General features: G+C 41.5%; 1 protein-coding gene across 1 annotated transcript; it reads left to right on the top strand.

Moving 5' to 3' along the window:
• Positions 1-14,887: 14,887 nt before the first annotated feature.
• PRMT6 (protein arginine methyltransferase 6) lies at positions 14,888-20,260 on the top strand. Its single transcript, XM_513604.9, has one exon. It carries the CDS (start codon positions 17,694-17,696, stop codon positions 18,819-18,821), a length of 1,128 nt encoding a protein of 375 aa, XP_513604.2. The 5' UTR covers positions 14,888-17,693; the 3' UTR covers positions 18,822-20,260.
• Positions 20,261-20,581: the final 321 nt, after the last annotated feature.

Genomic DNA, 20,581 nt, shown 5'->3' with positions numbered 1-20,581 from the left:
AAATGACTAATAGAGTAAATTGGTACCAGTGGAGTGGGGACATTGCTGAAAAGATACCCAAAAATGCGGAAGCAACTTTGGAACTGGGTAACAGGCAAATGTTGCAAAAGTTTGGAGGGCTCCGAAGAAGATAGGAAAATGTGGGAAAGTTTTGAACTTCCTAGAGACTTGTTGAATGGCTTTACCCAAAATGCTGATAGTGATATGGACAATAAGGTCCAGGCTGAGGTGGTCTCAAATGGAGATGAGGAACTTGTTGAGAATAGGAGCAAAGATGACTCTTGTTATGTTTTAGCAAAGAGACTGGTGGCATTTTGCCCATGCCCTAGAGATTTGTGGAACTTTGAACTTGAGCGAGATGATTTAGGGTATCTAGCTGAAGAAATTTCTAAGCAGCAAAACATCCAAGAGGTGACTTGGGTACTGTTAAAAGCATTCAGTTTTAAAAGGGAAACAGAGCATAAAAGTTTGAAAAACTTGCAGTTCGACAATGTGATAGGAAAGAAAATCCCATTTTCTGAGGAGAAATTCAAGCCACCTGCAGAAATCTGCATAAGTAACAAGGAGCCAAATGTTAATCCCCAAGACAATGGGGAAAATGTCTCCAGGGCATATCAGAGATCTTCACAGCAGCCCCTTCCATCACAAGCCCAGAGCTCTAGGAGGAAAAAGTGGTTTCATGGGCTGGGCCCAGGGGCCCCGAGCTGTGTACAGCCTAGGGACTTGGTGCCCTGCATCCCACCTGCTCCAACCATGGCTGAAAGGGGCCAATGTAGAGCTTGGGCCATGGCTTCTGATGATGCATGCCCCAAGCCTGGGCAGCTTCCATGTGGTGTTGAGCCTGCAGGTGCACAGAAGTCAAGAATTGATGTTTGGGAACCTTCACCTAGATTTCAGAAGATGTATGGAAACTCCTGGATGACCAGGCAGAAGTTTGCCACAGGGATGGGGCCCTCATGGAGAACCTCTGCTAGAGCAGTGAAGAAGGGAAATGTGCGATAGCAGCCCCCACAGAGAGTCCCTACTGGGGCACCACCTAGTGGAGCTGTGAGAAGAGGGCACCGTCCTCCAGACCCCAGAATGGTAGATCCACCTACAGCTTGCACCGTACACCTGAAAAGCCACAGACACTCAACACCAGCCCATGAAAGCAGGTGGGAGGGAAGCTGTATGCTACAAAGCCACAAGGGCTGAGCTGCCCAAGAGCATGGGAACTCACCTCTTGCATCAGTGTGACCTGGATGTGAGACATGGAGTTAAAGGAGATCATTTTGTAGTTTTAAGATTGGACTGCCCGGCTGGATTTCAGAATTGCATGGGCCCTGTAGCACCTTTGTTTTGGCCAATTTCTCCCATTTGGAATCATTGTATTTACCCAGTGTCTGTACCCCCATTGTATCTAGGAAATAACTAGCTTGCTTTTGATTTTACAGGCTCATGGGCAGAAGGAACTCACCTTGTCTCAGATGAGACTTTGAACTGTGGACTTTTAAGTTAATGCTGAAATGAGTTAAGACTTTGGGGGACTGTTGGGAAGGCAGGATTGGTTTTGAAATGTGAGGACATGAGATTTGGCAGGAGCCAGGGATGAATGATATGGCTTGCCTCTATGTCACCACCCAAATCTCATCTTGGATTCTACTCCCATAATTCCCATGTGTTGTGGGAGGGACCCGGTCGGTGGAAGATAATTGAATTATGGGGGTCATTTCCCCCATACTGTTCTCATGGTAGTGAATAAGTCTCATAAGATCTGATGGTTTTATCAGGGTTTCTGCTTTTGAATCTTCTATCATTCTCTCTGCCTGCTGCCATCCATGTAAGATGGAACTTGCTCCTCCTTGCCTTCTCCATGATTGTGAGGCTTCCCCAGTCAAGTGGAACTGTAATTCCAATTAAACCTATTTCTTTTGTAAATTACCCAGTAGGATGGCTGTTTCACCCCACTGAACATTTACATCCTGAATGCCAAGATCTTTGCCTTCTTACCCCACGCACTTCACAGAGGTTGTGAATCTCTTTCCAGCAAGAGATTGGAAGCAATTACTCAAAAAATCTGACCTGTACACTGAAAAATAGGATCAAAACAAAATGAAAAGGCTTCCCAGAGAAACATAAACTATCCAGAGAGAAGAGATTTTCAAAATATTATTATTAAGATACTCGGAAACCTAATACAAGATAATTCATCTATGAAAAAGAGAGCAGAATACTATTTTTAAAGAGGAACATTAGAAAACAAGGAAGGGCTTCCTGATTTCCACTCTAGGCAGTGATACAGTAAGTGGAGTTAATATGCCCCCGTATGATTTCCAAAATCACACAAAGGCCACATGTGAATATCATTCAGCTCTGACATCCTGCTTTAACATCCTTTCTTCATATTCATCTTCCCTGATTCCCTATTTTGGTTTGAATGTCCCTTATGTGACTGTACAACATATCCTGTGCATATGTCTTTCATAGCCATATACAATATACCATAAATTTTTATGTTTAGTTGTCCATCTCCCACACAGGGTGTGAAGATCCTCCAGGGAAAGACCGGGTATCACCAACACATGGCATGATGTCTGACATATTAGTATGTGCTTAATAAACGTCTGTTGAATGAATAAATTGAATGGATGAGTGAAATGCTGTCACACTAGTTTGCTACGTCACCAGGACTGATAATCCCAAAAGTCCATTATCAGCTTTGCTGAACTCCCATGCTGAAATCAGCTATGCCACTTTCCAGAGGAAAAACAAAAAACAGAAAAATGCTTGGGTAGAGAAAGAAAAGAAGGATAGGATCCTTTCTTCAGTAAAGAATGCCCATTTGAACAAATAATATCTAATTATATACAAGAAAAATAACTCTATGAATCACCTATGGATTTCTCCTTCCAATTGCAAAGGCAAATGCTCTGTTACTATCTCCAAATTCCCACTCACATACTTTCAAACATTAACAGTAGTCAGATCTGAAGATTCTTTTTGGTTCTATATTTTCTGATGTTTCTATAGTAGACAGGTATTACTTGGATAATAAAAATTAATTATATATATATAATAATATAAATTCAAATCAATACTGAAATATACTTTAAGAAAATCCCCACCTCTTTCTGAATCAACAATGGCATAGGGTTCTTAACCTTGTTCCTACATCATAGTCAACAGTGAAGCTTGTTAAAAGATACTATTGTCCTGGCTCCTCTCAGATATGCAGAACAAATATCTATGAGAGAGACATCTAGGTATGCATATTTCTAACTTGCTACACAGGTGAATCTGATGTCCAAGCAAAGCTCGTAGTCACCACTTATAGAACATATAAAGGCTCCTTACAGATCTATGATCTTAATTAAATAATCAGGACTCCACCCATTCATTGACTTCATTCACAACTGACAGGTAAGAAAGTACTCATTAACTGGGTAAGAAGAGGGAAAAAGAATACATAAAGAATAGGATTTCTCAGGGTAATGACTGAACACAGTTTAATCCAAATCCAGAGTATCTATTAAGTGAAGACAATGAGTAAAACAGGACTTACCAGGATTACTTCAAGTTTATCTTGCTTTTCTATATTTCTAACTGCTAAGGCATAATTTATTAGAGGATTACCTCCGTTAAAACCCACCCTCTTAGCCTTTTTGCCAGCAATTCTTTCCAAAGCATATAAAAGCTTATTTCAGTTCTTAAGAAGCTAGTTAATCAAATGGATATTCAAGTTCACTTGCCTGGTGTCCTTTGCAAAGAGTTGACACTGAAATAAGGGCTTATAGCACATGCATTTGAGCTATTAACCATGCCTTCTATTTATCTTCCTTCCCAGACTCAAAAGCTAAAATTTTGTTAGCCTGTCACTTTATTTTTATTCAACATATTGCATTTGGATAGCATCACTATTATATTAATGTAACGGATCATTTCTGTAATTGAGTGTGAATACTATCACTTTTCACCCTTCTAGAGTTATTAATTTCAGTTTATTCATTGCATTTTTGAATGTAGCTGCACAGTAAATAATGCAACACAAAGAGGCGTTAACCTATTCACGAAGCCTACGACAAGGATATAAAGCCAGTGGTGTATTAACTTTAAAAATAGATTAATCTTATCTTGTAAAAAGAAGATAAAAGATAGTTCTGTCAGTAAGAACAACGATGCTTGAGGCTGTAAACCATACTTGAAAATATAAAGAGAAGCCTGGAAGCATATGTTAAATTTTTCTTTCTGTCCTTGGAGAAAGCCTTCAACTCAGTGGAAATTAAACACACCACACACACACACACAGAGACACACATACACACACGCACACACAAACACATACACCTTCAGTCATTCAGGTATTTCTTCATATTGGCTATGTTGATAAAGCATAAACCCAACAATAACAACAATAATTATAATGTCATCTCACAGCACTTTACAGAAGCCTTTATATACATGAAACTGAAAATTGATTGAATTCTTAAGTGTGACCATTACACTGTCCAATAATATCCTAAGGCATATAGATTAGAAAACGAAGTAGAGAACGTAACAGTATTAATCAGACTAACACAGTAGTTGAAACTAGCAACAAAATTCAGTGCAAATTACATATCTGCAGAGTCATGTAGGAAAGATATTTGAATAGCCTAAGAATTATCCTCAAGTTTCTGAGAAAAGCACTCAACATCATTTGTAAAACACAGACAAACCTGGATTAAAGGACTGCCAAATGGATTATGAGCTCTTTGTATTGTGAGCTCCTTAGGGTGGACTGAGACTGCTTCATCCTCTCTTTCCTAAAGCCTAGCACAGTGCTAGCTATATACAAGGAGCTTAACAATTTTAAGGGAATAAACCAGCTAAGATTCTTAAATACAGCCTATTACAGAATAACTACTGATACCCATACTACAACTCTGTTGAGTCAAACACATGTAGGATTAGATACAAGCACAATGTCTAAAGTGTTTTTTTTTTTCCTTTTGTGTATAGAAATAGAGTAGCTACAGGACAGAGATGGAAGAAACGAGAAGCTCACTTACCTTGTCTGTTCAAAGTCGTTTATATGTAAAGCATAGTGTATAACATAGTGGCTTTACAGGAAGCTGATAACTGAATATGATACAGCAATGAAAATGAAGGAACTACTGTTATATGCAACCACATGGATGAATTTCAACACACAGAGAACCTAGACCAAAGGCAAGTCACTTTGCATTTTTTTTTGTTTGTGTTGTGGTCTGAAAAATGAGGCTAATAATACCAACCACATAAGTTTTCTGAAGATTGACTTGTCTCTTGTGTATAAAAATCATAAATGTTAATCATCATCAAATTTATTAATGTTATGATTATATGTGTGGTGCTCCCCTAGCACTGTGGAGAGATTGTATCCTGTCAGAAAGTAGTTTACAATCTGGTAGAAAAGATAAATAAGAGATGGATGTAGCTACTGTGTGCCTTTGTTTTTCCATTTGTGAAAATAGATAATAACACCCACCTCATCAGTTCACTGCACTCCAGCTTGGGTGACAGAGCAAGACCCTGTTGAGAGGTGACAGCGTGCTGGCAGTCCTCACAGCCTTCGCACGCTCTCGGCGCCTCCTCTGCCTGCGCTCCCACTTTGGCGGTACTTGAGGAGCCCTTCAGCCCACCGCTGCACTGTGGGAGCCCCTTTCCGGGCTGGCCAAGGCCGGAGCCGGCTCCCTCAGCTTGCAGGGAGGTGTGGAGGGACAGGCGCGAGCGGGAACTGGGGCTGCGCGCGGCGCTTGCGGGCCAGCTGGAGTTCCGGGTGGGCGTGGGCTTGGCGGGCCCAGCACTCGGAGCAGCCGGCCGGCCCTGCCGGCCCCGCCCTGCCGGCCCCGGCACTGAGGGGCTTAGCACCCGGGCCAGCGGCTGCAGAGGGTGTACTAGGTCCCCCAGCAGTGCCAGCCCACCAGCGCTGCGCTCGATTTCTCACCGGGCCTTAGCTGCCTTCCCGCAGGTCAGGGCTCGGGACCTGCAGCCCGCCATGCCTGAGCCTCCCACCCCCTCCCTGGGCTCCTGTGCAGCCCGAGCCTCCCCGATGAGCGCCGCCTCCTGCTTCAGGGCCCCAGTCCCATCGACCACCCAAGGGCTAAGGAGTGCGGGCGCACTGCGCGAGACTGGCAGGCAGCTCCACCTGCAGCCCAGGTGCGGGATCCACTGGGTGAAGCCAGCTGGGCTCCTGAGTCTGGTGGGGACGTGGAGAATCTTTATGTCTAGCCCAGGGCTTGTAAATACACCAATGGGCACTCTGTATCTAGCTCAAGGTTTGTAAACACACCAATCAGCACCCTGTGTCTAGCTCAGGGTTTGTGAATGCACCAATCCACACTCTGTATCTAGCTACTCTGGTGGGGCCTTGGAGAACCTTTATGTCTAGCTCAAGGTTTGTAAATACACCAGTCGGCACTCTAGCTAGCTCAAGGTTTGTAAATACACCAATTAGCACCCTGTGTCTAGCTCAGGGTTTGTGAATGCACCAATCGACACTCTGTATCTAGGTACTCTGGTGGGGCCTTGGAGAACTTTGTGTGGACACTCTGTATCTAGCTATTCTGGTGGGGATGTGGAGAACCTTTGTGGCTAGCTCAGGGATTGTAAACGCACCAATCAGCACCCTGTCAAAATAGACCACTCGGCTCTACCAATCAGCAGGATGTGGGTGGGGCCAGATGAGAGAATAAAAGCAGGCTGCCTGAGCCAGCAGTGGCAACCCGCTGGGGTCCCCTTCCACACTGTGGAAGCTTTGATCTTTCGCTCTTTGCAATAAATCTTGCTACTGCTCACTCTTTGGGTCCACACTGCTTTTGTGAGCTGTAACATTCACGGCGAAGGTCTGTAGCTTCACTCTTGAAGCCAGCGAGACCACGAGCCCACCAGGAGGAAGGAACAACTCCAGACGTGCCGCCTTAAGAGCTGTAACACTCACCGTGAAGGTCTGCAGCTTCACTCCTGAGCCAGCGAGACCACAAACCCACCAGAAGGAAGAAACTCCGAACACATCCGAACATCAGAAGGAACAGACTCCAGACGCACCACCTTAAGAGCTGTAACACTCACCGCGAGGGTCCGCGGTTTCATTCTTGAAGTCAGTGAGACCAAGAACCCACCAATTCCGGACACACTGTCTCTAATAAAGATAATAATAATCATACTTATATAATGGATTTTGGTAATTGGAAATTATTTCCTAAAATATAAATGTTATAAAAACAAGGATTTGTCTGTTTAGTTTACCCTTATACTTTTGGAGCCTACATGGTATTAGGTGGTTAGTAAATATTTGTTGAATAAATGTATGCATGAATGAATGAAGCATATAAAACACTTAAGAAACGCCTAGCAAATGAAAAACATACAGTAAGTTCTAGCTATCATTAATAACTTAATATATAATATGGTAAGAAAAACTAACATTTATTTACATAACGTAGAAAATTTGAAGAGTTAAAAGACTTGTGCAAAAAAAAACCCAAAACACTATGAAATTCCTGACAGGAATGATAATTTTTATTTAAGAGGAACTGTGCAACAACAGAAACACAGTTAAATAAACTATGGTATATTCATAATTTAAAATAAACCGCAGAAAGTGAAAAAAAAAAAGCCATACATAGTCACATAGATGACTCTCAGGAGCATATACTCTATTATTCCAGTTATAAGAAGTTCAAACCAGGTCACCAAATATTTTGTAGTATTATTAGAATGCTTACTTTTGGGAAAGATGGAAAGTATAGGATTGGAAGGACATAGGGAGGACTCTAGTGTTAGTAATGTTTTATGTAGTGACTTGGGTAATAATTCCACAATAACGATGTTACTGAAATACCCAGGGTTCAGTCTAGGTCCAGTGTAGGTCCTGCTGCACAGAAAGCCAATCACTGAGAGGATTATTGCCAAGGAAGAAGGCTTTAATTTGGTGCTGCAGCCGAGATCAGTCTTAAACCCATCTCCCTGACCCACTAAAATTAGGGGTTTAGATAGCAAGGAAGAAATGTAATAATGTGTAAGAAAACAAGTAGGAGGAGGGGTAAGGAAGCAATCACGGTGAATGAGGGGTCTGGCATCTCATTGCTTGGACTGGTGATCTGGTGAGTTTCAGTTCTTTGATACTTTCTTTTTTTAGAAGCCTGAAGGTCATTTCCTGAGGAAGGAACTCAGATAAATTAAATATAAGTTTCAAGCCTTAAGACCAGATGGGTCAATTTCTATGTTTATCAAAAACAAAAAAGCAAAGAAAACCTATCTATTGATGAGACTGTTGGGTCAGTTTCAATAATTCATTCTGTATGTTTATTATTACTCAGATTTGTTTTTGCTATCGTAACAACCCCAATATCTCGGTGTTCACAACAAAATGTATTTTGTTCCTTGCTTCCATTACATGAGAACCGTGGCCTGCTATGTTCTCCTGGGTTCACTTAGGCTCAGCTCAGTTTCACTTCATTCCAGGAATCTCCTTTCTGTGACCCAGGCTAGAAAAGTAGCTACTATTTGTGGCATGCTTTTCATATGGCAGAGTTTAGAAACTCAAGGGTGACAGAGGCAAACTATGCAGCTGTATTAAAATTTTCTGCTCAGATGTAGAGTACATACAGCTTGTTCAAAACTTTGTTTTTTGTCTATTTGACCCAGTCATTTCTGTTACCAGTAGAGGGTGTCAAAGTTCTCAGCATTTTGAACAAAGAATGGGACAAAATGCACAAATAAAGCAAGGAAAGAAAAGCACAGATTTATTGAAACAAGAGTACACTCCACAGAGTGGGAGCAGGCTCCAGTAAGCAGCTCAAGAGTGCTGGTTACAGAATTTTTAGGGATTTAAATACCCTCTAGAGGTATTCCATTGGTTACTTGGTGTACACCCCATGTAAATGAAGAGGCTGAAGTGAAGTTACAAAGTTATTTACTTGGTGTACACCCTTTGCAAATGAAGAGGCTGAAGTGAAGTTACAATGTCATTTACTTGGGCTTAGAAAGTTGGGGTTTTTCAGTTTGATTTAGTTCTAGGAAGTCCTTAGGTTCCCTGCCTCCAGACCATATTGTCCTGCCTCCATCACTACATGCCATGAGCCAGACACATATTCTTCTGAGACATAGATTTCTTGGCAGATATTTTAAGTTTATCAAGCTTTGGTGGGAATATACCATTAGTCTCTATCCTCAGTCATTTCTCCAGCTGAAAATATTATTTTATGGATGGAAATGAGGTCCCATATTAGTGGAATTTGAGTTAATCAAAATTATCCTGTAGGAGGGAGTGTGGACTTGGACCAGGAACCTTCCTGAAATAGGAAAGCTTCTCCTCTTGGCCTTGAAGAAGTAAGCTGCTATATTGTGAAAGAGTCTGGGAGAGGACCACATAGCAAGGAACTGCCAGCAGCTTCAAGGAACTGCAAGTAGCCCCCATCTGACAATCAGGAAGAAAAGGGGAACCTCAGTCCTACAAATGCAAGGAACTGAGCTCTGCCAACAACAATCACATGAGCTTGGAAGATAATTTGAGCTCCAGAAAGGAAGGCTGCCAGGTCAACACCTTGATTGCAGCTTTGAGAGGACACACCTAAGCTGTGCCTGAACTTCTGACCCATAGCGTCTGTGAGATCAAATAAATAAATAAAAGTAAAAATAAAAACCATATTGTTTTAAGATGCTAACTGAATTTGTAGTAATTTGTTATACAGCAGTAGAAAAAAATAATAGATGCTCCATTCCATAAACTCTACATGGCCTCACATTGGTTCTTGTCCTCTTCAAACTATCTAGGTAGGTAGTGGTTCTCAAATTTCAGTGTGCATCAGAATCACCTGAAAGCCTATTAAAAAGGAAGACTGCAGATTCTCTTCCCCAAAGATTCCAATTCATTAGATCTAGGATGGGGTCCAAAATTTTGTAATTCTCACAATTTCTCAGGTGATGCTGCTGCTATTGGTCTAGAGACCACACTTTGAGAACCACCAGACTACCATGAGCATAATGTGAGTATAATTATTTCCATGCACTTCAAATGCCATCAGTAGCAAACTACTATGAGAACATAAGAATCTGATAAAGACCAATAGTTGTCCAGTCTATCATTAATGGGCATTTGAGTTGATTCCATGTCTTTGTTATTGTGAATAGTGCTGCAGTGAACATACATGTGCATGTATCTTTAAAAATGAATGATTTCTACTCCTTTGAGTATATACCCAGTAATGGGATTGCTGGATCAAATGGCATTTCTGGTTCTAGGTCTTTGAGGAATCGCCACACTGTCTTCCACAATGGTTGAACTAATTTACATTCCCATAAACAGTGGAAAAGCATTACTATTTTTCTGCAGCCTCGCCAGCATCTGTTGTTTCTTGACTTTAATAATAGGATTCTGACTGGCGTAAGACGGTATCTCATTGTGGTTTCGATTTCCATGTCTGTAATGATCACAATGTAATGTAACTACATTGAGCTTTTTTTCACGTGTCCATTGGCTGCATAAATGTCTCGTGGTTTTTTTTGTTTTTTTTTTTTTTTTTTTGAGGCGGAGTCTCGCTCTGTCGCCCAGGCTGGAGTGCAATGGCACTATCTCTGCTCACTGCAAGCTCCGCCTCCTGGGATCACGCCATTCTCCTGCCTCAGCCTCCTGAGTTGCTGGGACTACAGGTGCCCACCACCACGCCTGGCTAATTTTTTGTATTTTTAGTAGAGATGGGGTTTCACTGTGTTAGCTAGGATGGTCTCGATCTACTGACCTGGTGTTCCCCCGTCCTCGGCCTCCCAAAGTGCTGGAATTACAGGTGTGAGCCACCACGCCCAGCCAAATGTCTTCTTTTGAGAAGTGTGTGTTCATGTCCTTTGCCCACTTTTTAATGGGGTTGTTTATTTATTCTTGTAAATTTGTTTAAGTTATTGGTAGAAGCCAAATATTAGACCTTTGTCAGATGGATAGATTGCAAAATTTTTCTCCTATTCTGTAGGGTGCCTGTTCACTCTGATGATAGTTTCTTTTGCTTTGCAGAAGCTCTTTAGTTTAATTAGATCTCATTTGTCAATTTTTGCTTTTGTTGCAATTGCTTTTGATGTTTTTGTCGTGAAGTCTTTGCCTGTGCCTCTGTCCTGAATGGTATTGCCTACATTTTCTTCTAGGGTTTTTATAGTTTTGGGTTTGACATTTAAGTCTTTAATCCATCTTGAGTTAATATTTGTAGAAGGTATAAGTAAGGGATCCAGTTTCAATTTTCACTTTTTCAATATGACTAGTCAATTTTGCCAGCACAATTCATTAAATAGGGAATCCTTTTCCCATTGCTTGTTTTCGTCAGGTTTGTTGAAGGTCAGATGGTTGCAGATGTGTGGCCTTATTTGTAAGATCTCTATTCTGTTCTATTGGTCTATGTGTCTGTTTTTATACCAGTACCATGCTTTTTTTGTTTCCTGTAGCCTTGTAGTAAGTATAGTTTGAAGTCGAGTAGCATGATGCCTCCAGCTTTGTTTTTTGCTTAGGATTGTCTTGGCTATATGGGCTCTTTTTTGGTTCTGTATGATTTTTAAAGTAGTTTTTTCTAATTCTGTGAAGAATGTCAATGGTAGTTTAATGGGAATAGCATTGAATCTCAAATTACTTTGGGCAGTATGGTCATTTTCACAATAGTGATTCTTCCTATCCATGAAAATGGAATGTTTTTCCATTTGTTTGTGTCCTCTCCTATTTCCTTGGGCAGTGGTTTGTAGTTCTCCTTGAAGAGGTCCTTCGCTTCCCTTCTTAGCTATATTCCTAGGTATTTTATTCTCTTTGTAGCAGATGTGAATGGGAGTTCATTTATGATTTGACTCTGCTTGTCTATTGTTGGTGTATAGGAATGCCTGTGCTTTTTGCACATTGATTTTGTATCCTGAGACTTTGCTGAAGTTGCTTATCTTAAGGAGGTTTTGGGCAGAGACTATGGGGTTTTCTAGATATAGGCTCATGTCGTCTGTGGTACATATACACCATGGAATACTATGCAGCCATAAAAAGGAAAGAGATCATGTCCTTTGCAGGGAAATGGATGGAGTTGGAAGCCATTATCCTCAACAAACTAATACAGGAACAGAAAACCAAACGTCACATGTTCTCACTTATAATTGGAAGTTAACAATGAGAACACAGAGACACAGGGAGGGGAACAACACACACTGGGGCCTTTCAGAGGAACAGGGGGAGGGAGAGCATCAGGATAAATAGCTAATGCATGTGGGCCTTAATACCTAGGTGATGGGTTGATAGGTGCAGCAAACCACCATAACACATGTTTACCTATGTAACAAACCTGCACATCCTGCACATGTATCCTGGAACTTAATATAAAATTAAATTAAACTTAAAAGAAATCATATGTACTTCATAATTATATACACCTAATATGTACCCTTAAAAGTTAGAAAATAAAAAAGCATGACACAGCAAAAAAAAAAAAAAGCCAATAGCTGGCTTTCTTTCATGTTAAACGTTTGCACAAAAGAATAAAAAAGAGAGAGAAGTTCTATTAAATGATATTCATTAGGCTTAATATCTGAATTTCATTAAGCTACCCGATTCTCATTATGCCTTAGGCAGGTAAGCAGGTGTACATTTCCATGGATGCACTGAGACATAACTTTTCCCCACATTATAATTTATATTCCCATTTTTCTTTATTATTTTTATTATGGTTGGCCTGATTTATAGTAGAAATTGTTAAAATGTCATAATCAATATTTATACCTGAAGTTGTTACAGTTCAATATTCTGTATTTTAAGAGGGCTCAATAAATAGAAACTGAATTGATAATTATTAATTAAGTATATAATATCCTTGTTTATACTACCTAAACAATTCAATACAAACTTTTCTTAAAGAATTACACCCACTCATAATAATATCATCAAGAAGCTATGAATTTGCTATTCATCTGTTTCAGTACGGGGTTTAATAGCTGGGCCAATACATCATGGATCTAAAAGACACTATATATATCAAGATAATAACATATACCTAGGCTTTCTATGTTTGATGTTCCAATTTGTTTAGACATAAAAGTCACCACTTGTGTCTTTATTTTCTATAAATTTTTTTTAACAGTAGTACTTCTTTCTATGCTGGCAGCTTCCAAGTAACTGCAGAATGGCAAGAACTACATCATTTAACGAATATTCATATCAAAGAGACAGTTATAATATTTTTCATGACATTGCTCCTTTACCCTTCCTCAACACACACTTTGAGAATTACAGTGAATTTTTGAAATCCTGAAGGAACTATCTTCAATCCTTACACTAGGCTTTAAAAAATATTTTTAAAAAATATACCTTTGAATTAAAAAGGGAAAGAAATTTAGAAATAAGTATTTGTGGGAGGATATTATATCAGCCCATCCAAGATAAAATAATACATGAGAGTTGAGACTTAAAAGTGGTATAATAAATTGCTAGTAAAAAAGCATAATAATAGATAACATAACATTAACACAAAAATATAAGTTCCTCAGAGATAAGAATGTTTGCTTTTTGTTTACTTTATTCCTTATTTCTAGAATGATAAAAGTCCAGAATGCCTGTTGAATAAATGAATGGTTGAACAAATAAATGAGTGTGTTTGATACAGAAAAGAGATCATGATTCTCCCAGTCATCCAAAGCACATCTGTGAACCTCAGTTTACTTGGGAGCAACAATCTGGAATATAGAAAGGTCCAGATTCCAGCACAATGCACTAGGTTCTCAGCATAAAAGTGAAAAATACAAAATCTTGGTGTTCAAATGTCCACAGTCCAAAGCCAGATATATAAATAGTTCTGATACAATGATACAAGTGCAAAAAGAGTTATATGTATTAAAGGGCCATAGACTGGCTGAAAAAACATCATTTGAGCATTAGCTAAAAAGATGAGTGAGAGGAGGGAAGAGTAGAGGCACGCAAAGCAAAAGTACAGAAGTCCCAAAATTCATAGTGTTTTTGGAGAACAGTAAGCTGTATATTTCAAACTTTTAACCATAACCTGAAGCAAGAAATATACATACAGTACTTTTTTTTTTTAGACGGAGTCTCGCTCTTTCACCAGGCGGGAGTGCAGTGGCACAATCTCTGCTCACTGCAATGTCTGCCTTCCGGGTTCAAGCGATTCTCCTGCCTCAGCTTCCTGAGTAGCTGGGACTATAGGCGTGTGCCACCATGCCCAGCTAATTTTTGTATTTTTAGTAGAGACAGGGTTTCACCATGTTGGCCAGGACGGTCTTGATCTTCTGACCTCATGATCTGCCTGCCTCGGCCTCCCAAAGTGCCAGGATTACAGGTGTGAGCCACAAAACAAGTTTTATGAAATAATACCCACCTTTACTCATTTGACACATTTAGTATTTTCTGATCTATTATTTCTTCTTAATAGTGGTCAAGTTGCACTAAATTAAAATTTCAAGATCATTTGTTTGAAAAACTGGGTTTGAGCATTGAATAGACGTGGCAAGCAGACCGCTGAAATGAAAATACTAAGAATGCTCTGCCAGCAGAACTCCAACTCTTCTCCCATGCAGGTGGTTTGCTGCTGAGCCGCACGGCTTAGGGAAGGGCTATGATCTAGGTCCCTTTCCTACTTAAAACATCTCACTGTGGTACAAAAGATCAGTAAAGAACTCCTTCTCTATATCAAATAAAAGGGCAGGAAAGGAAAGTGCCACAGGCCTTTTTTAATCTGCTCTAGGGATAATGTTTGGTGCTTACCATTATTCTAACTAGAAGCATTAACAGTATTTAAAATTTATACTATTCTCATTTCTGGGAGCATTCCACATTCTATCTATATCTGGATCTATCTCAGAGTTTACCAAGTCACATTGTCACACTGAACTAATGAAGCAAAACTCTCTACATCCACAATAGACTTTGTTCAAGACTATTTATTGAGCACACTTTCTACGTGCCAGCTTCTGTTTTAGTGCTAGGGACTGCAATAGTGGGAATACAAAAGCCCAAGTCTCCTGGAGTTGATATTGTATAGAAAACAAATAAATTAATTAAATACATACAGATAATAATGAATGCTGGGAGGGAACAAAATAGTGTCTTGGGTTTGAAAATATTATTTAAGGAAGCCAGGAAAGGCCTTTTTCACGAGGTAACATTTAAGTTGAGACATGAAGGATGAGAAGCCACTAAAGTGAAGTGCTAAGGAGAAAAACAATTTTCTCAGCACCAGAAGAGTATGCATGAAGACCTAACACAGGAAAGAAATGTGTTATTAGAAACCAGTATATCTTGAGCCCAATGAATCAGAGTTGGGAAAAATGGTATGAGATCAGATGGGAAGTTACCTGAAGTTACTGAATTGTTCCATTAACTAACATGGGAAGTTACTGAAGAATGACATGGCCCAATGGGTTTTATAAAAGCTTATTCTTTCAGCTATGTAGAGAAGGGATTAGATAGGGTTGAGATTAGAAGCTGAGCGATCCCTTAGGAGACTAATTTTCAGGCAAGTAAATATGGAAGATTAAACTAGGGTGTTGACAATAGAAATGGAGAAAAGCAGATGGATTCAAGATATATTTTGGAGGTAGAACCAGTGAAACTTATATTCAGAATTTTCTTAAAAGAGACCATAAGGAAGTGAATTGAAAATTGGGTGAAGGAATGAATGTATTTAAAAGGAAAAGGTGACATTTTGAGGAAAGAAAGAATGGCAAAAGTATACACTAAGTAACAACCTATTAATAAAAGTAACATATTAAAGTGGTCACATTTACAACTCTAATCTGATGTCCTACACTGGGCCTCAATTATCTTAAAATAAGATATTAAACCAAGGCAGAAAAAGAGAAGAAATACTTCAAGGTTTTTAGCCTTAAATGGTTGAGCCCAGGCCACTGAAAAAAATATAATTTACCCAATTAAAATAACGAAGCAAGATTTAACTAAGATCATTTTAGTGAGAAACAGTTGTTCTCACCCTGGCTGCCCATTAGAATTCCCTGGGGAGCTTTTAAAAACTAGAAGCCCAGGTTCCACTGGAGTGATTCTGATTTAATTGGTCTGAGGTAGACCCAGGCATCGGTATTTTTTAAAAAGCTCCTTAGAGACTTCTAACGAGCAGCCAGGATGGAGAGTCTTGAGTTAGAAGTAGAGTACAGCTAAGGATGCCACATCAATAAACCTATTCTGCTAATGAAAGATTAATAGAGAAAATAGGATGAAAGAACTTTGATCCCAGACAAGGAATACAGGCCTATTGGTTACAAGGACATAATTCAAGACCACAAGAAAATAAAAGTCCATTTTCCTCTGAGTGACTTTTTTTTTAAGCTGGCAGAAAATGGCATTATGCCCACCTTGTTAATAACACGGACACTCATACAGATGCCACACATATTTTAAAATATATTTTATTTCCATTATGAACAACAAAAAGAGAGTAACAGCTGATGGTTGACTACAAGAAAAATAGAAAAGAGCAGAGTGTCAATATTGCCCAGACAAGGAAACACAGGAAAAAATGAATTGCATTGAGAAAGTGATTAAAAGAAATTGATTCCGTTATTTCTGAGAGAAAAAAATGCATATATATATAGAATACACCTAGCAACGAGTTTGCTTGTATCACATGGCTCTTGAGTCTGCACTTTTCAGGATTTAACTCTTGAGAGAGCCACAGAATTATCAGAGCAGAGCCGAAAGCCAAGTAACTATTCTTCTAAGTAGAACCAGAAACATAATTCTTCCCCAACTGCAATGAAGATTCGCCGGTGGGTGAATGGGCAACTGAAGGCCAGAGAAGTTCTATTACTTGCCCTAAATCACTCAACTAATTAGTGGTCATACTGGAATCAGAACCAAGATTTTGCATTGTTAGGTTTTAATTTTGTTACATTTGCACTCTAACTGCACTGAAAACAGAAAAAAGAAATGCGTAGTGCAATTTCTAAATTGCCACAGCTGGAGCACTTTAAGAGCTACAATTGTCCAGTTAAGGCGGTAGTGGGTGGATGGTGCCGCCATGTTAATTCGGTGGAATAAAACCAGAGGTGAGTTAGGCCGGGCGCGGTGGCTCACGCTTGTAATCCCAGCACTTTGGGAGGCCGAGGTGGGCGGGATCACCTGAGGTCGCGAGTTCGAGACCAGCCTGACCAACAGGGAGAAACCCCGTCTACCAAAAATACAAAATTAGCCGGCCCTGGTGGCGTGCGCCTGTAATCCCAGCAACTCGGGAGACTGAGGCAGGAGAATCGCTTGAACCCAGGAGGCGGAGGTTGCGGTGAGCGGAGGTCGCGCCATTGCACTCCAGCCTGGGAAACAAGAGCGAAACTCCGTCTCAAAAAAAAAACCAAAAACAAAAAAACAAAAAAAAAACAGAGGTGAGTTCAGCAGAAGAAACAAAGGTGGATTATTAGTCTTAAGTGGGCGTGCCTACTTCAGGAAGGGAGTGAAAGCAAAAAACTGAGGAGCTAAGGGTAGGAGGGGGAATGAAAGGATCTCAGAATGTGGGCGTCGTGGGTGGGAAAAGGGATGCCAGGACACCAGAAGAGCAATACAAAACAGCTCCCGTGAGCAGGCACAGGAGACCTTCCGCGCCGCCGGCCGGGCGACCCCGCAGGAAGTAGGAAGGACGAGCGCGCACTACAAGTCCCAGAAGCCCCCGTTTCCTGGAGTCCGCGCCGTGCCGCGCTACGCCCGCCGGGAGCCGGCCAGAGCGGCCAAGATGTCGCAGCCCAAGAAAAGAAAGCTTGAGTCGGGGGGCGGCGGCGAAGGAGGGGAGGGAACTGAAGAGGAAGATGGCGCGGAGCGGGAGGCGGCCCTGGAGCGACCCCGGAGGACTAAGCGGGAGCGGGACCAGCTGTACTACGAGTGCTACTCGGACGTTTCGGTCCACGAGGAGATGATCGCGGACCGCGTCCGCACCGATGCCTACCGCCTGGGTATCCTTCGGAACTGGGCAGCACTGCGAGGCAAGACGGTACTGGACGTGGGCGCGGGCACCGGCATTCTGAGCATCTTCTGTGCCCAGGCCGGGGCCCGGCGCGTGTACGCGGTAGAGGCCAGCGCCATCTGGCAACAGGCCCGGGAGGTGGTGCGGTTCAACGGGCTGGAGGACCGGGTGCACGTCCTGCCGGGACCGGTGGAGACTGTGGAGTTGCCAGAACAGGTGGATGCCATCGTGAGCGAGTGGATGGGCTACGGACTCCTGCACGAGTCCATGCTGAGCTCCGTCCTCCACGCGCGAACCAAGTGGCTGAAGGAGGGCGGTCTTCTCCTGCCGGCCTCCGCCGAGCTCTTCATAGCCCCCATCAGCGACCAGATGCTGGAATGGCGCCTGGGCTTCTGGAGCCAGGTGAAGCAGCACTATGGTGTGGACATGAGCTGCCTGGAGGGCTTCGCCACGCGCTGTCTCATGGGCCACTCGGAGATCGTTGTGCAGGGATTGTCCGGCGAGGACGTGCTGGCCCGGCCGCAGCGCTTTGCTCAGCTGGAGCTCTCCCGCGCCGGCTTGGAGCAGGAGCTGGAGGCCGGAGTGGGCGGGCGCTTCCGCTGCAGCTGCTATGGCTCGGCGCCCATGCATGGCTTTGCCATCTGGTTCCAGGTGACCTTCCCTGGAGGGGAGTCGGAGAAACCCCTGGTGCTGTCCACCTCGCCTTTTCACCCGGCCACTCACTGGAAACAGGCGCTCCTCTACCTGAACGAGCCTGTGCAAGTGGAGCAAGACACGGACGTTTCAGGAGAGATCACGCTGCTGCCCTCCCGGGACAACCCCCGTCGCCTGCGCGTGCTGCTGCGCTACAAAGTGGGAGACCAGGAGGAGAAGACCAAAGACTTTGCCATGGAGGACTGAGCGTTGCCTTTTCTCCCAGCTACCTCCCAAAGCAGCCTGACCTGCGTGGGAGAGGCGTAGCGAGATCGGAGGGGAAAGGGAGATCCCACGTGCAAGTAGGGGGAATATCTCTCCCTTTTCCCTCATAGCCTCTAGGAAGGGAGAGTGACTTCATTCTCCATTTGAAGAGATTCTTCTGGTGATGTTTACTTAAAAAGTGATCCCCCTCAACAACGGATACAACGTGCTTATTATTGGGCATTTAGCCTCAAAAGCATGTAGTACCAAGCACTTGTATTTCCGTATATTTTGTTTCGCGGAGGAGGGAGGGGGAAGAACACGGATGAAAATGTCAGTTTTTGAAGGGTCCATGCACATCCCTGACACCTCACACCTTATCTAAGTCTGAAGCTGGGGAGAAAGGGGTTCATTTAGACTTCATACATTTCCAGTACGACTTTAGTATCTCTCTAGAGCCATATTTTCTCAGTCCGAATTAATTCCCCCTCCCTAGGTGCCTGTAGGCTATGGTACTTCTTCCTCATTGTTTTCTAGGTAAACTTCACTACTGGTAATTAAGGGGAAGGATATGAGGAAGCAGTTTAAATAGCCCTGTTCTCATTACTCTGACCACATACATCATAGGGTGCTAAAGTTGATGAACACATTAATCCGTTAAGTAAAATGGACTTTGTAATTGTACAGCATACCTAAGAAACTCAGAAGGTGCATTTAAGAGAGAGACCTGAAAGAAATAGTATGGATTTTTAAAAATTCTTGTCTCTACTATTACAACCAAAAAATATTTCTTGTATGTCCCATAAAAATATTTGTGTAATTCTTATGAAACAGGCTGGTAGAGGAGGTTTCTGAGCCCAGCCCAAGGGCTTATTCATCACCATGGGTAAATTATTTAAACTCAATTAAGGAAAATATTTTCCCAGCTAGAAAAGTATACTCATTCTCATTTAAACTCTCTCATTTGGAGGGATCATGTGAGTTGGCCTACTTACGAGTAGTGAAAGTTCCCTTTTCAGTTTTGTTTTGGTTTTTTTTGTCTCTTTCACTCAGCCAAATGTGAAAGTTGTGAATTTACGAAAATCACTTGTAATGAAGTGTGAATCTTGTTATCAAATTTATTTCACTGATGTTTCCTTCCTTATCCTTGTAGCCAATAAAACATTGACATTCTCACGTTTTATAGATGAAGTAAAAAGTCTTGTGTGCTATGAGTTATAATGCTTTTGCCTTTTTAATATTATTAGTTCTTAAGTGTTACAGCCCCTTCAGAATATAACTTCAGGACAATTCAAACTATGCTTAATGTATGATTTTCGAGCTTCTGTATGCTAAGAAAACAGGTGTGAAAAACTGGTGTTCTGAAATAGCCTAACATTTACTGTAATTCTGAGTTTTCTGCCCTTTTATTCATTGCATATTAAAGTATTAGAGTATAAAAACTAATTTGCTAAACTTTGGTTGTATATAACACAGATCTTCCATCATGGAGAGACATACATGTACAAAATTATCAATTTACAAGATAATTGAGTAGCAAGCAGTACAGTTGTAACCGTCACCATTTTGATGCTAAGATAGTGATCATCTCATGTAAATGCTACAGTCACAGCAAGCTAGACTTAAGCTAGAGGGAAAATAGAGCTCCTTATAAGGTGTTCTATGTTTTAAATCAAATATTTCTTTAGAGTTTGAGTGTGTGATTTTGAGTAGGTTTCTGGTGGTTTGGTTTGTTTTTAAAAAAAAAAACTTGATTTAACAAT

This window comes from Pan troglodytes, chromosome 1, assembly GCF_028858775.2.
Source record: "Pan troglodytes isolate AG18354 chromosome 1, NHGRI_mPanTro3-v2.0_pri, whole genome shotgun sequence".
Classification (NCBI taxonomy): domain Eukaryota; kingdom Metazoa; phylum Chordata; class Mammalia; order Primates; family Hominidae; genus Pan; species Pan troglodytes.
Note: the sequence above shows the minus strand (reverse complement) of the source record. Positions and strands in the feature narration are given on the sequence as shown.

Bases quoted from the DNA above. Each gene is read 5' to 3' on its own strand.
- PRMT6 (XM_513604.9), top strand. From the start codon at position 17,694: ATGTCGCAGCCCAAGAAAAGAAAGCTTGAGTCGGGGGGCGGCGGCGAA.